At 42.9% G+C, this 12802-nt stretch overlaps 1 protein-coding gene across 2 annotated transcripts in view; it reads left to right on the forward strand.

Moving 5' to 3' along the window:
• dst (dystonin) overlaps window positions 1-12802 on the forward strand; it is a 528150-nt gene that overhangs the window by 154640 nt on the left and 360708 nt on the right. The window contains exon 1 of one of the 2 annotated variants that reach the window (XM_048530256.2): window positions 144-1545. The exons of the other annotated variant lie outside the window; for it this stretch is intronic. Coding sequence (XP_048386213.1) covers window positions 655-1545 — 891 coding nt within the window. The 5' untranslated portion in view covers window positions 144-654. Of the gene's footprint in view, window positions 1-143; window positions 1546-12802 lie in introns of those variants that run through there. 2 annotated transcript variants of the gene reach the window in all.

Below are 12802 nucleotides of genomic sequence, written 5' to 3' on the forward strand. Positions count from 1 at the left end.
CATAGCTAAATGATTTCAAAGGTTGCTGCAAATTCCTTAAGCATTACTTAAACCCACTTCTCTTGGTGTTGCAGTTTTAAGAGGAGCAATACGTTGTGACTAATCTGGGAGTTTTCCGTTCATTATCTCATGGCACAGAGTCTCTGCTAAATTTCAGCAAAGTTGCTGGGTGCTGCTACTGTACACACACTGAATGAGTGCAGTCCCGAGCACGCTCCACTGCTGTAACCATGGCTGGTTATGGACTGATCAGACACAGGCCCTTTCTGGGCTAAATGCCATCATTGGCTGCATGAACATTTCATAAATGCAAAATGGCTGCACATCGAGGGAGAGAGAGACAGGCAGCCTGCAGGAGAGAGAGAGGGTGAGGGAGAAACAGAGGGAGAAGTGGTGACGGAGAAAGAAAAACAGAAAGCGTGAAGGAGAAGAACAGCCTATGTATGTGTTTGTGTGTGTATGTGAGAGAGAGAGAGAGAGAGAAAGAAGGAGACAGAGGCAGCCAGAAAAAAACAGACTGGAGAGGAAGAGAGAAAGTGAAAATAATTTCTGGTTATGGATAAATCTGCAGCCAAGGATTTCAACTGGGTAAAAAAACATTTTTGAGGGGTTAGTTCTGCTCCCAAAGACTGTGTTCTACTCCTTCTGAGAAGAATGGGAAACACTTGTGGATGTGTGAGAGCACAGAAAGAAGAATGTGCATTAGACCCTACTAAGGCTCCTTTGGATCAATCTCCTTACCCCCGCAGCAAACTTTACCTCAAGAGGAGGAAGAAGAAAAAGAAGGAGCTGCCATTTCCACCAGAGGTTATCCAGCAGAGGGATGCTGAGTGGTGCAGAGAGACCGCAGCCAGGGCTCCTGTGCTGGGTGATACCTTGGAGGAAGGTAACAGCCGAGAAGTGCATAGAAGTGTCGGGTGTGGTGATGGTACCCAGAGGCAGAGCCAAGCTAGTCCTTATGGTGAGAGGAATGATTTAACCAGAGCTGTAGATGGCAGGATCAGTGATGTCGGGGGGTCCTCCTCCCTCTCCATTTCAGGCAGCTGTTTTCTGTATCAGTCCGATGGGGATGTGGAATCGGATGGAGCAAGCAGGGAATGTGTGGCCAATGGCAGTGAGCTGGCCCGGGTGAAGAAGCAGAAGAGGAAGAAGAGGCGGTCAAAGCACAGCACAGTCCAGGGTGACCCATTTGACTGCTGCCATCCGGCCCTTGAGCCAAAAAGAGCTATCAGCCTGAGCACGGTTGTACGGCCTGCCCCATGCTCAGAGATGGAAATGCAGTTTGACTGTCGCCTGTCCAGAAGTCTGGGCAATATTCTCGATCATGCATTTTATAAGACTGGAAGCGATGACCATGTCTTGACAGACCGACCTGGTTTGTCACTTCACAAACCACCGTTAACGGTCCTCAGAACTCAGACAAAGAAGCAGCAAGGAGCTACTGACTGCAGTGACTCATCTCCCACAGCACCGGGAAGCAGGCTGCAGCCTCTGTCTGGGAAAGTGTCCAGGGAGTCGGCAAGGAGCAGACATAAATATTCAGCTGTGAGTAGTTTCACATCTCTGATCAATGAGGTAATGAGTTCCTGACTTTCACCCCTTATTCCCCAACCTTTCCCATCCACAACGAAGGCCTTTGATTAAGTTACTACGGAAATTGATTTTATTAAATGTGTCGAGGAGTAAACTGCACCAATTTTTGTTTTAAATTACAGAGATGTTTACAGAGCAACAATTGTATTTCATGTCTGTGCATCAAGTTAAACAGCATCTCAATCTACATCATATAGAATCATAGATTCATACAGCGCGAAGATGGGTCCTTCAGCCTAACTCGTCCGTGCTGACCAGGTTTCATAAACTAAACTAGTGCCATTTGTCCATGTATGGCCCATATCCGTCTGTAGCTTTCCTGCCCAGTCCATGTTGGCTGTCTGAAGAGAGCCATCCAGTTAGTCCCATACCTTTCTCACTGTTGCCCTGCAAGTTTATTTCAACTGTATGCAGTTTCCCTTTGAATTCATTGTTTCTTCCACTACCCTCATTACCAGACAGTTCCAGATCATACCACTCATTAGTTCACTCCTTAATTATCGCCGGTCTTTGTACCATCAGTTAATGACACCTTTGGTTTACCACCTCTAATCCTGTTATAACGATGGTACGTTAATCATTAAAGATATTAATTTATTGAGGTCTATATTAGTGTCCCCTGCATTAATTTATCCCTCCAATATTTTCTTCCCTTCTTCCTTTTAAATGTACCTGCTATTCACCTTAACTATCCCTTGGTGGCCGTGAATTCCAGATTTTCTGAAACAAACTCCCTTTTAGATTTCTTGGTAATTATTTTCTATCAATGGTCTCTAGTATTGCGCTTTGCTGGAATTGGCAACACCATGTTGAATTATCCCAGCTGGGTCATATCCAGAATTTGGCCTCAACAATCGGCCAGGAACTTCAAATTGGCCATGGTAGGGTGTTGCCTGCCATTTTCCTGGAGGCAGCCAATGACGAAGCTTCCTCTAGGACCCCTGTCCAGTTGAGGAAGCGGGCTGACCTGAGAAATTGGTAATCAAATAAGAGGATCCCTATCAAAAACAAAGTGCTGGAGAAATTCAGCAAGTCTGGCCCTGACAGCCCTGGGAGCTGCTGAGTGAGGTAGGAGATTGCTTGTGAGGTAAGAGTATATGGGAGGTATAAATAGAGCTGCTGGCTGCAGCATCATGGGACGTTAAAAATTGGCTGCGTCCACTGATGTCAAGCCCTCTTCGCGGAAAGGGAACCCCCTCCAGAGAGGACGTTATGGATATGACTGTGGGAGTTACATCTCAGTGAGTCCATGCTGTAGTGGGGGAAGGGAAGTGTTGGCGAAGCCTTTGAAGTTATCACTAGTCACCGGTAGCGCTCTGGCCTCAATGGAGAGAGTTTGATGACCCTACCGGCATCATTGATGCTCCTGCATTGGCATATTGATCAAAAACTGAAAGAACAGTGGATGCTGTAAATTAGAAGCAAAAACAGAAATTGCTAGAAAAACTCAACAGGTCTGGTGGCCTCTGTGGACAGAAATCAGATAACATTTTGGATCAAGTGACTGTTCCTCAGTTCTCTCCACAGAGGCTGCCAGACCTGATGAGTTTTTCCAGCAATTTTTGTTTTTAGCTTGTCAGTAGGCTGAATTAGCTGCCAGCATATCTTTTCCTGTTAGATGACAAAAAACTGTAAAGTTATATCTACGTAAATTGGTTAGCATTCACAGCAGCATCTCTGTCCTTCCTGTAATATGGCAATCAGAATTCTGAACAGTACTCCGACTGTGGTCTAATTAAGGTTTAATACAATAGAAAAACCTTTCTGTTTCTTCCTACTCCCTGAAGGTAATCCCTTATGCTTGCTTTGCCTTTGTTATGGCCTTATTGCCCTATTGTCACAAGTTTTCATGATTTGTGCATTTGCATTCTCCATTCTCTCTGCTGCATTAACCCATTTTCCTTCTTATTTTCTAAATAGCTTTCTCATTTTGCTTAGAAAAATGTGATCCTTAACATTTGCCTGTCCTAAGTTTCAGTTGAATGAATCTGCAAAGATTGGAAAAAGCAGTTTTAAAAATTTTGATTTGCAGGAAGAATGTTTTCACTGGAATTTTTCCCTGAACCTCTTCACTTGCTATTGTCATATTTTTGTAGCAGTTTGTGAGCCTACCCTTGTAAGAGGTAGGGACTGGTCATTGTATCTCTCTTTGCCACTCAATATGATCATTTCTGGTTTCCAACGTCAGTACCACATTTCCACCCAGTCATCATTTCCCTTGTTCCTGTATAGTTCCTCTTTCTACATTCATGAATGCAAAACACCTTTGTAAAGTTATCATGCACAATATGACCAGTCCACAGTTCCCTCATTCACTTGCCATTTCAGTTTCCTTGCATTGCTCTGTAATTGATGCTCATATTGTGAAAAGTAAAACTATAACAAAGCTATAAAGTCAATAATATTATTTCATATCAGCGCAGTCATGCTTGTGAATTGTTTTGTGTGAAATTATTTTCTTGTAACAAAAGCGCAAATTGCTGTAGAAACTCAGCAGGTCTGTGGAGAGGAAGCAGAGTTAGGATTTTGAGTCCAGTGACTCTTCTTCATGACTCCTATGTTATTTTCTTGTGTTCTTTGAATTTATTTAAAGATTTTACTTCATGGTTATGACCTCACCCAGATTTCTGCGTTTGGAGTTGTGTTTGCTAATATAGGCTGGTGAATTTAGACGTTTGAGTGTATGCAGGGCACTGGTGTGTGAGGTCCCTTTGTTTTAACCTATAATGGACTTACTAAAGTTTGAAAATAATTATTGGGATAAATCTTCAAAGCATTTTTTGGAAAAAAATCAGTATATATTTTAAAGAGCTTTTATGTTAGAGAGAGGCAATGTTTGTGACAGTAGCATTTTGTTATTTTATCCTTTTTATACTCGGTAAGCATTACAGAGTGGAGTTCAGAGTAGGAAGAGGAAATAAGATTGTTTTGTAATGTTACTTGAGTTTTGGAAACAAGGGGTTATGTTCTGAAAAAATGATAGTCTTACCTGTGCTTCATTGACACATGGACAAAGTTGATGTAGACTGTCTGCGTGTCTGGTTCATCGCCATCTCTTTCCTCATTCTGACTGAAATCCTTTTGAATGTGAGATAAAATTTGAAAGAGAATCAAACAACTTTGAGTGAATCATGTAAGAAGATGTAAGCAGCATGGTGGCTTAGTGGTTAGCACTGCAGTCTCAGAGCACCAGGGACCTGGGTTCGATTCCACCCCCGGCCAACTGTCTGAGCTTGCATGTGAGAGATAATGGGAACTGCAGATGCTGGAGAATCCAAGATCATAAAATGTGAGGCTGGATGAACACAGCAGGCCAAGCAGCTTGCATGTTCTCCCTTTATCTGCGTGGGTTTCTTCCAGGTTTTCTGGTTTCCTTCCCACAGACCAACGATGTGCTAGGTGGATTGGCCATGCTAAATTGCTCACACTTTTCCGGGATGTGTAGATTAGGTGCGTTATAGGGGGAACAAGTCTGGATGGGATGCTCTGAGGGTTCGTGTGGTCTTGTTGGGCTGTAGCGCCTATTTCCACGCTGTAAGGATTCTATGAGAGTCGGGTTTTGAGGGGATAGGGTTGTTGGCAGGGGGAGGGGGGGTTCCATCATCTATGCTGACAGATTTTCAAGTCAAACTGAGGGTGTTGGCAACCCTACCAAATAGGTAGCCATTGTCAGAGCTGTTTCTCTGTCAAGGTATTGTCACTTTGCATGTGAAAGGAAGCAAAATAATAGAGATAAACAAACAGAAGAGTTGAGGAATGAGAAACTTTAATGGAGTGAGATGATAGTTTGAAAGAGAATTAGAAAAGATTTATATTCATTTAAAAGCCTTTTAGCAACACCAAGGCGTGCCAAAATGCTCTGCAACCACGTAAGCACTTTCTGAACTAGCTCTGTTGTGAAACAGTAAATGTGGCAACCAAGTTTAACACAGCAAGATCCCACAAACAGCTGTATGGTAAAGACTACATGATATAATTTTAGTTATGTTGGGGATGAGGAAAGGTGGTCAAAGAGAGATTACAGTTTATGACTTTGCATGTGAAAGGGGAGGGGGTGCGATGGTGTGCGTGGAGTTGGAGTTGGAGATTGATCAGGAAGGGAAAAAAGCTTTTTACTGAGAACAGGGAAGTCTTGTCAATATAAGTTGTAAGATACAGTTGGGCACAGGAGTGTTTACTTTGTAAAAGTGACCTATATTTTTGATTAATTCAGTATATAACTATGAGTATACTGCGATATCCATAACTGATCAATAGATGGCAGATGCATTCAACCTGTTAGAAGATATTAATTCAAGAGTTGCTAATGTATTTCATGCAATGTATTAAGACATAGTACCTTGTAAATAAATTACTTGCTGCCTTGTCCTCAGTAGTCCATACAGTTTTTGTATCAGTTTTATCTATTTCCTTCTATGAAGTACAAGTTTCTCACTTCCGCCATGTAGTTTATTTTCATGGAAAGTAATCTTAGAAATGAAACATCTCTTTGTTAACATAATTTTTACCCAGATCTTTCTTTTGCTCATTGTCAGTTTGTGCTTTTCCCCACTCTCTATTTTGTTCCTTCACTTTCTTGAACTTACTAGTTGCCTTGCTTTATCACAGGCTATTCTAGATTCTATATCCTCATCTACACCTTACTTTTATAATGATGCAGTTGCTAGTGCACATATTCCACTTTCAAATGGGATGGTCACTCCTAGAATGTGATGGATTAGGTTCAGGTTTCATGTTCTAATTGGTATAAAGCAGGATTTCTAAAGTGGATACCTCATTGAGAGGCTTTCAGTGTTAGCTATTAGAAATATTTGAGAGAGAAGACTGTGCATAACTTTCTATTTCCTCCCTCGTACTCATCTCTGCAAACTTCTGCACCTTGACAATCCTTCTAGAACTTTTCCAAAAACTGCTTGCCCCTTATGCATCCCGTGCTCTACTTTCCGCACTATCGCCAGCTGTGCCTTTATTCACCTAGGCTGTAAACTGTGGAATTTCTACAGAAATCTTTCCATCTCTCGCCTCCTTTAAGCTCCATCTATTTTGAGCAAGCTTTGAGTTACCTGTCCAAATGCCTCTGTATGGCTTGTTTTCAAATTTTGTCTGATGTTGCAATTGATTAACACTGTGGGAGTTTTTAAAATCGAGAAGGTGTTATGTGAACACAAATATTTGTTGTTGGGGTGAACCCAACACTGAATGTGTTCTGTTTTGAGTTTATCCAGGAAGCGAGTTTAGTCATTTGTGGCACTGCAAAATGAGCGTTAGAGATTTGATTATCCAATTTTACCCTTTTTTTAATCAAGTCCCTTTTATCGCTGCCCCCAAATTTACCCCTCCTTGTGTCTTAAACCCAACTTAATAATAATTCTGAGGAAGGGTCAACAGACCCAAAACGTTAACTTTGTTTTCTCCTTCACGGATGCTGCCAGACCTGCTGAGCTTTTCCAGCAACTTTGTTATTGTTGTGTCGATAATAATTGTACTTTTATTTCATGAGATTTGCGTCAAAGAATTTACTTGCAGGCTGAAGAATTGTGTTTAAAACAAAGCTCAAACGTCATGGTTGTGTTGTACCAAAAATAGCAAATATATTCAACAGGTATCAGCAAGTGGTGAATGGGATCTGAAAAGTGTCAAAATTATTAAAATTACAAAAAAATGCCACTTCTACATTAGATGCAAACCTAATAAAAATTGGGGATTAACTCGTCATTGTCTACAGGAATAGTGCCAGATGACTGGAGGATAGCAAATGTGGTTTCCCTGTTCAAGAAGGGGAGTAGAGACAACCCTGGTCATTATAGACCAGTGAGCCTTCCCTCAGTTGTTGGTAAAGTGTTGGAAAATGTTATAAGGGATAGGATTTATAATCATCTAGAAAAGAATAAATTGATTAGGGATAGTCAGCACGGCTTTGTGAAGGGAAGGTCATGCCTCACAAACCTTATTGAGTTCTTTGAGAAGGTGACCAAACAGGTAGATGAGAGTAAACCGGTTGATGTGGTGTATGTGGATTTCAGCAAGGCATTCGATAAGGTTCCCCACATAGGCTATTGTACAAAATCCGGAGGAATGGGATTGTGGGAGATATAGCATTTTGGATCGGAAACTGGCTTGCTGAAAGAAGACAGAGGGTGGTAGTTGATAGGAAATGTTCATCCTGGAGACCAGTTACTAGTGGTGTACCGCAAGGGTCGATGTTGGGCCCACTGCTGTTTGTCATTTTTATAAATGACCTGGATGAGGGCGTAGAAGGATGGGTTAGTAAATTTGCAGACGACACGAAGGTCAGTGGAGTTGTGGATAGTGACGAAGGATGCTGTAGGTTGCAGAGAGACATAGATAAGCTGCAGAGCTGGGCTGAGAGGTGGCAAATGGAGTTTAATGCGGACAAGTGTGAGGTGATGCACTTTGGTAGGAGTAACCGGAAGGCAAAGTACAGAGCAAATGATAAGATTCTTAGCAGTGTAGATGAGCAGAGAGATCTCGATGTCCATGTACACAGAGCCTTGAAAGTTGCCACCCAGGTTGACAGGGCTGTTAAGAAGGCGTACAGTGTTTTAGCTTTTATTAATAGATAGATCGAGTTCCGGAACCAAGAGGTTATGGTGAAGCTGTACAAAACTCTGGTGCGGCCGCACTTGGAGTATTGTGTACAGTTCTGGTCACCGCATTATAAGAAGGATGTGGAAGCTTTGGAAAGGGTGCAAAGGACATTTACTAGGATGTTGCCTGGTATGGAGGAAAGGCTGAGGGACTTGAGGCTGTTTTCATTAGAGAGAAGGTTGAGAGGTGAGTTAATTGAAACATATAAAATAATCAGAGGGTTAGATAGGGTGGATAGGGAGAGGCTTTTTCCTAGGATGGTGACGGCGAGCATGAGGGGGCATAGCTGTAATTTGAGGGATGAAAGATATAGGACGGATGTCAGAGGTAGTTTCTTTACTCAGAGAGTATTAAGGGAATGGAACGCTTTGCCTGCAACGGTAGTAGATTCACCAACTTTAGGTACATTTAAGTCGTCATTGGACAAGCATATGGACGTACATGGAATAGTGTAGGTTAGATGGGCTTGAGATCGGTATGACAGGTCGGCACAACATTGAGGGCCGAAGGGCCTGTACTGTGCTGCAATGTTCTATGTTCTATGTTAAAGTCGGTGGAGTGGTGGACAGTGTGGAAGAATGTTGCAGGTTGCAGGGAGTCTTGATAAACTGCAGAATTGGGCTGAAAGGTGGCAAATGGAGTTCAATGCAGATAAATGTGAGGTGATACACTTCGGGAGGAATAATAGGAAGGCAGAATACTGGGTCAATGGAAAGATTCTTGGTAGTGTGGATGTGCAGAGGTATCTTGGTGTCCATGTACATAGACCCCTGAAAGTTGCCAACCAGGTTTGATAGAGCTGTTAAGAAGGCTTACGGTGTTTTAGGTTTTATTGGTAGAGGGATTGAGTTCTGGAGCCGTGATGCCTTGCTGCAGCTGTACAAAACGCTAGTACGGCCTCATTTGGAATATTGCGTGCAGTTCTGGTCGCCCCATTACAGGAAGGATGTGGAAGCATTGGAAAAGGTGCAAAGGAGATTTACCAGGATGTTGCCTGGTCTGGAGCGCAGGCCCTATGAAGAAAGGCTGAGGGAGTTGGGTCTGTTCTCATTGGAGAGAAGAAGGCTAAGAGGGGATTTTATAGAGACATACAAGTTGATCAGAGGATTAGATAGGGTGGACAGTGAGAGTCTTTTTCCGAGGATAATGACGTCAGCTTGTGCAAGGGGACATAGCTACAAATTGAGGGGTGATAGATTTAAGACAGATGTCAGAGGCAGGTTCTTTACTCAGAGTGGTAAGGGTGTGGAACACCCTGCCTGCCAATGTAGTTAACTCAGCCACATTAGGGGCATTTAAACAGTCCTTGGATAAGCATATGGATAATGATGGGATAGTGTAGGGGGATGGGCTTAGATTAGTTCACAGGTTGGCGCAACATCGAGGGCCAAAGGGCCTGTTCTGCACTGTATTGTTCTATGCTCTATTAGAAACATACTCTTCAAAACATCAAGTATGCATGAAATATGGTTAACTTCACATGTTTTTTGAAGTCCTGAGGAGAAGATTATTTGGCAGCCAGCATCAGAATTTGATCTTTGATCCCACAAGCTGTTACGGGAATATGTTCTGCAGTATGGCCTTTTTCCTCTTGCACAATACTGAATCGTTTTCGCTAGAGTATGTGCTTTGCTAAAGCTATTTGACTGTTGCTCAATGTAGTTTTCCAAGGATACGGAGGCGAGCATGAGAAAAGGTCATGGGTAAGGCACAAGTCATTTGGTTCATTCCGGTAGTGTTTTTACGCACCAGCCCAGCATGTTGTACTTTTGTAACAGCTACACGTCCACTATCTGGTACTTCATTCGAAGCATGACCATATGTTGCAACCTGGTATTCAAGTTCACTTTAGCTACACCATCTATAATAGATGGTAAAAAGAAAAGTTGAACATAGAACATAGAACATTACAGCACAGTACAGGCCCTTCGGCCCTTGATGTTGTGCCGACCTGTCATACCGATCTGAAGCCCATCTAACCTACGCTATTCCATGTACGTCCATTTGAATTTGGTAGTGTATTTTATGGCCTTGAAATATACCAGTGTACATTGCAGTGTTTGAAGTGTGTGATTGTTGCAATGTAGGACACACAGCAAAATTGTACAAATAGCAATGGGATAAAGTCCAGAATGATCTGTTTTGGATCAGAGACAATGGGAACTGCAGATGCTGGGGAATCCGAGATAACAAAGTGTGGAGCTGGATGAACACAGCAGGCCAAGCAGCATCTTAGGAGCACAGAAGTTGACGTTTCGGGCCTACACCCTTCATCAGAAAAAAAAATGAAGGGTCTAGGCCCGAAACATCAGCTTCTGTGCTACTAAGATGCTGCTTGGCCTGCTGTATTCATCCAGCTCCGCACTTTGTTATCTGTTTTGGAGGTGCTAGATGAGGGGTTTTTATGCTTTCTTGAGACGTGTGCATTGCTGGCAAGGTTACTCATCCCCAATTGCCCTTGAACTGAATGGCTTGCTGGGTCATTTCAGAGGGCATTTAAAAGTCAACCACATTACTGGGTAAAAATTGCAGACATCCTTTCTTAAAGGGCACAAGTGAACAAGGTGGGTTTTTATGAGAATCATCAATATAAACCATTGTTGATAAATTCCAGAGTTATTAATTTGTTCATCAGCAGCTGTGGTCAGAATTGAATCCATCTCCTTAAAGAACTCATGTGGGTTACTGGATTACTAGTTCAGTGACATTTCCATGAAAGTACTCATTCCCAAGTACAAAAGAGAAATTTCTATCCTCCTTTTTGGAATAGTGTAATGGGATCTTTTCCATTCTCCCAAAAGATGCAGGTGAAACCAAGGTTCTGTACCTGCGCCTGACAGTTTATTAGTATGATCTGTGGAAGGGTTCACAAAATTTATTTTGATTGAGTGTTTTCAGTGTAGAGTTTCAATTTATTTAATCCTCCCTCACAACCTGTAGCCCTTAAACTTGTGATCATTCTTAATGCATGTTTCTGCTCATTTCTCTCATTTGCTGTCAACAAGCAGAATTCGCGATCTAATTTTGTGTCTGTCTCCTGACGATATCTTTAGCTTTGATCTAACTGTGCCATTGCTCAATTCCCTCAAGGTCTGGGCCAATGGTGTCATTTTGGCTACTGCAATGGCACTACTAGAGGTACTGCTAGGATGAGAGGCGATAGCTAACATTATTGGCCGACAGTTCTCAGTGGACTTACTCCCGTATGGGTGTGGAGGTTTTCACCAGAACCAATGAATAACCCGATGACCATGAAGTGATAGCAGAACAATCTGACCAAGGACAGACCAGTTCACCTAACCAATAACCCCATGCATTTTACAGCCAGGGTGGGGACACTGAGGAGACCTTTGCCTCCACGTAAAATTCCCTCCATTACTGCACGTGATAGGTTGTTGCTCATTTCCGAGAAGGGTGTTCCTCACTATCCAGATTCTTCTCTTCTAACTGAAAAGCTCTCAATCATCACTGCTCATATCATGGTAAACCACATTTATTCTGAAGGTTGTTTCTGAAGTGTGGTGCCCAGAATTGGCCCATTGTGCTGTAGCTGGGATCTCATGCAGCAAGAGTGGACTTGGCCATGACTAAGATGAAAGCCGCTGTTTCGGTATTTTCCTGTTCTGCACCTTTGCCTGACAGCTGTTGAAAGGGAACACGTGCTTGTGATCTTTTAGAACAACCTTTTCCGAATTGTTGCTGGTGTTTTCCAGGTGCTCATTCAGACCTGCAGTGTAAAGCAGCCTTTGTATGTCTTGCTGTCCATGTGAACCATACCTTTGTCAAAAGAGCCAAAGTTCAACGGTCTACACCTGAGCCAGACTAGAACCAATGTCCTTGGGGGTGCTTTTGCTAATACTGTGGGGGAGGGTTTAAACTAATGTGGCAGGGGGAAGGGAACCAAATATTGAACAGAAAAGAGGTAGTAACGATAGCCTGTAGGGAACTAGATAACGGAGTCAGTGTGACTAAAGGGAATAATAGTCGGGGAGCAGATGATGAACACAAAGGGACAGGTGGCCTGAGGTGCATTTGTTCTAATGTGAGAAGTGTAGTAGATGAGGCAGATGAGCTTAGGGCTTGGATCGGTACCTGGAAGTATGATGTTATTGCTATTACTGAGACTTGGTTGAGGGAAGGGCATGATTAGCAACTAGTTGTCCCAGGATATCGATGCTTTAGGCGGGATAGAGAGGGAGGTAAAAGGGGTGGAGGAGTTGCAGTACTGGTCAAAGACGATATCACAGCTGTACTGAAGGAGGGCCCCATGGAGGACTCAAGCAGTGAGGCAATATGGGTAGAACTCAGAAATAAGAAGGATGTAGTAACAATGTTGGGGCTGTACTACAGGCGAGCGTGAGATAGAGGTACAAATATGTGAACAGATAATGGAAAGGTGTATGAGAAACAGGGTGGTGGTAATGGGAGATTTTAATTTTCCCAACATTGACTGGGATTCACTCAGTGTTAGGGGTCAAGATGGAGCAGAATTTGTAAGGTGTGTCCAGGAGGGTTTTCTAGAGCGGTACGTATGTAGTCCAACTCGGGAAGGGGCCATACTGGACCTGGTGTTGGGGAATGAACCCGGCCAGGTGGTTGA

The sequence above is a fragment of the Stegostoma tigrinum genome, chromosome 4, assembly GCF_030684315.1.
Source record: "Stegostoma tigrinum isolate sSteTig4 chromosome 4, sSteTig4.hap1, whole genome shotgun sequence".
NCBI classification, from domain to species: domain Eukaryota; kingdom Metazoa; phylum Chordata; class Chondrichthyes; order Orectolobiformes; family Stegostomatidae; genus Stegostoma; species Stegostoma tigrinum.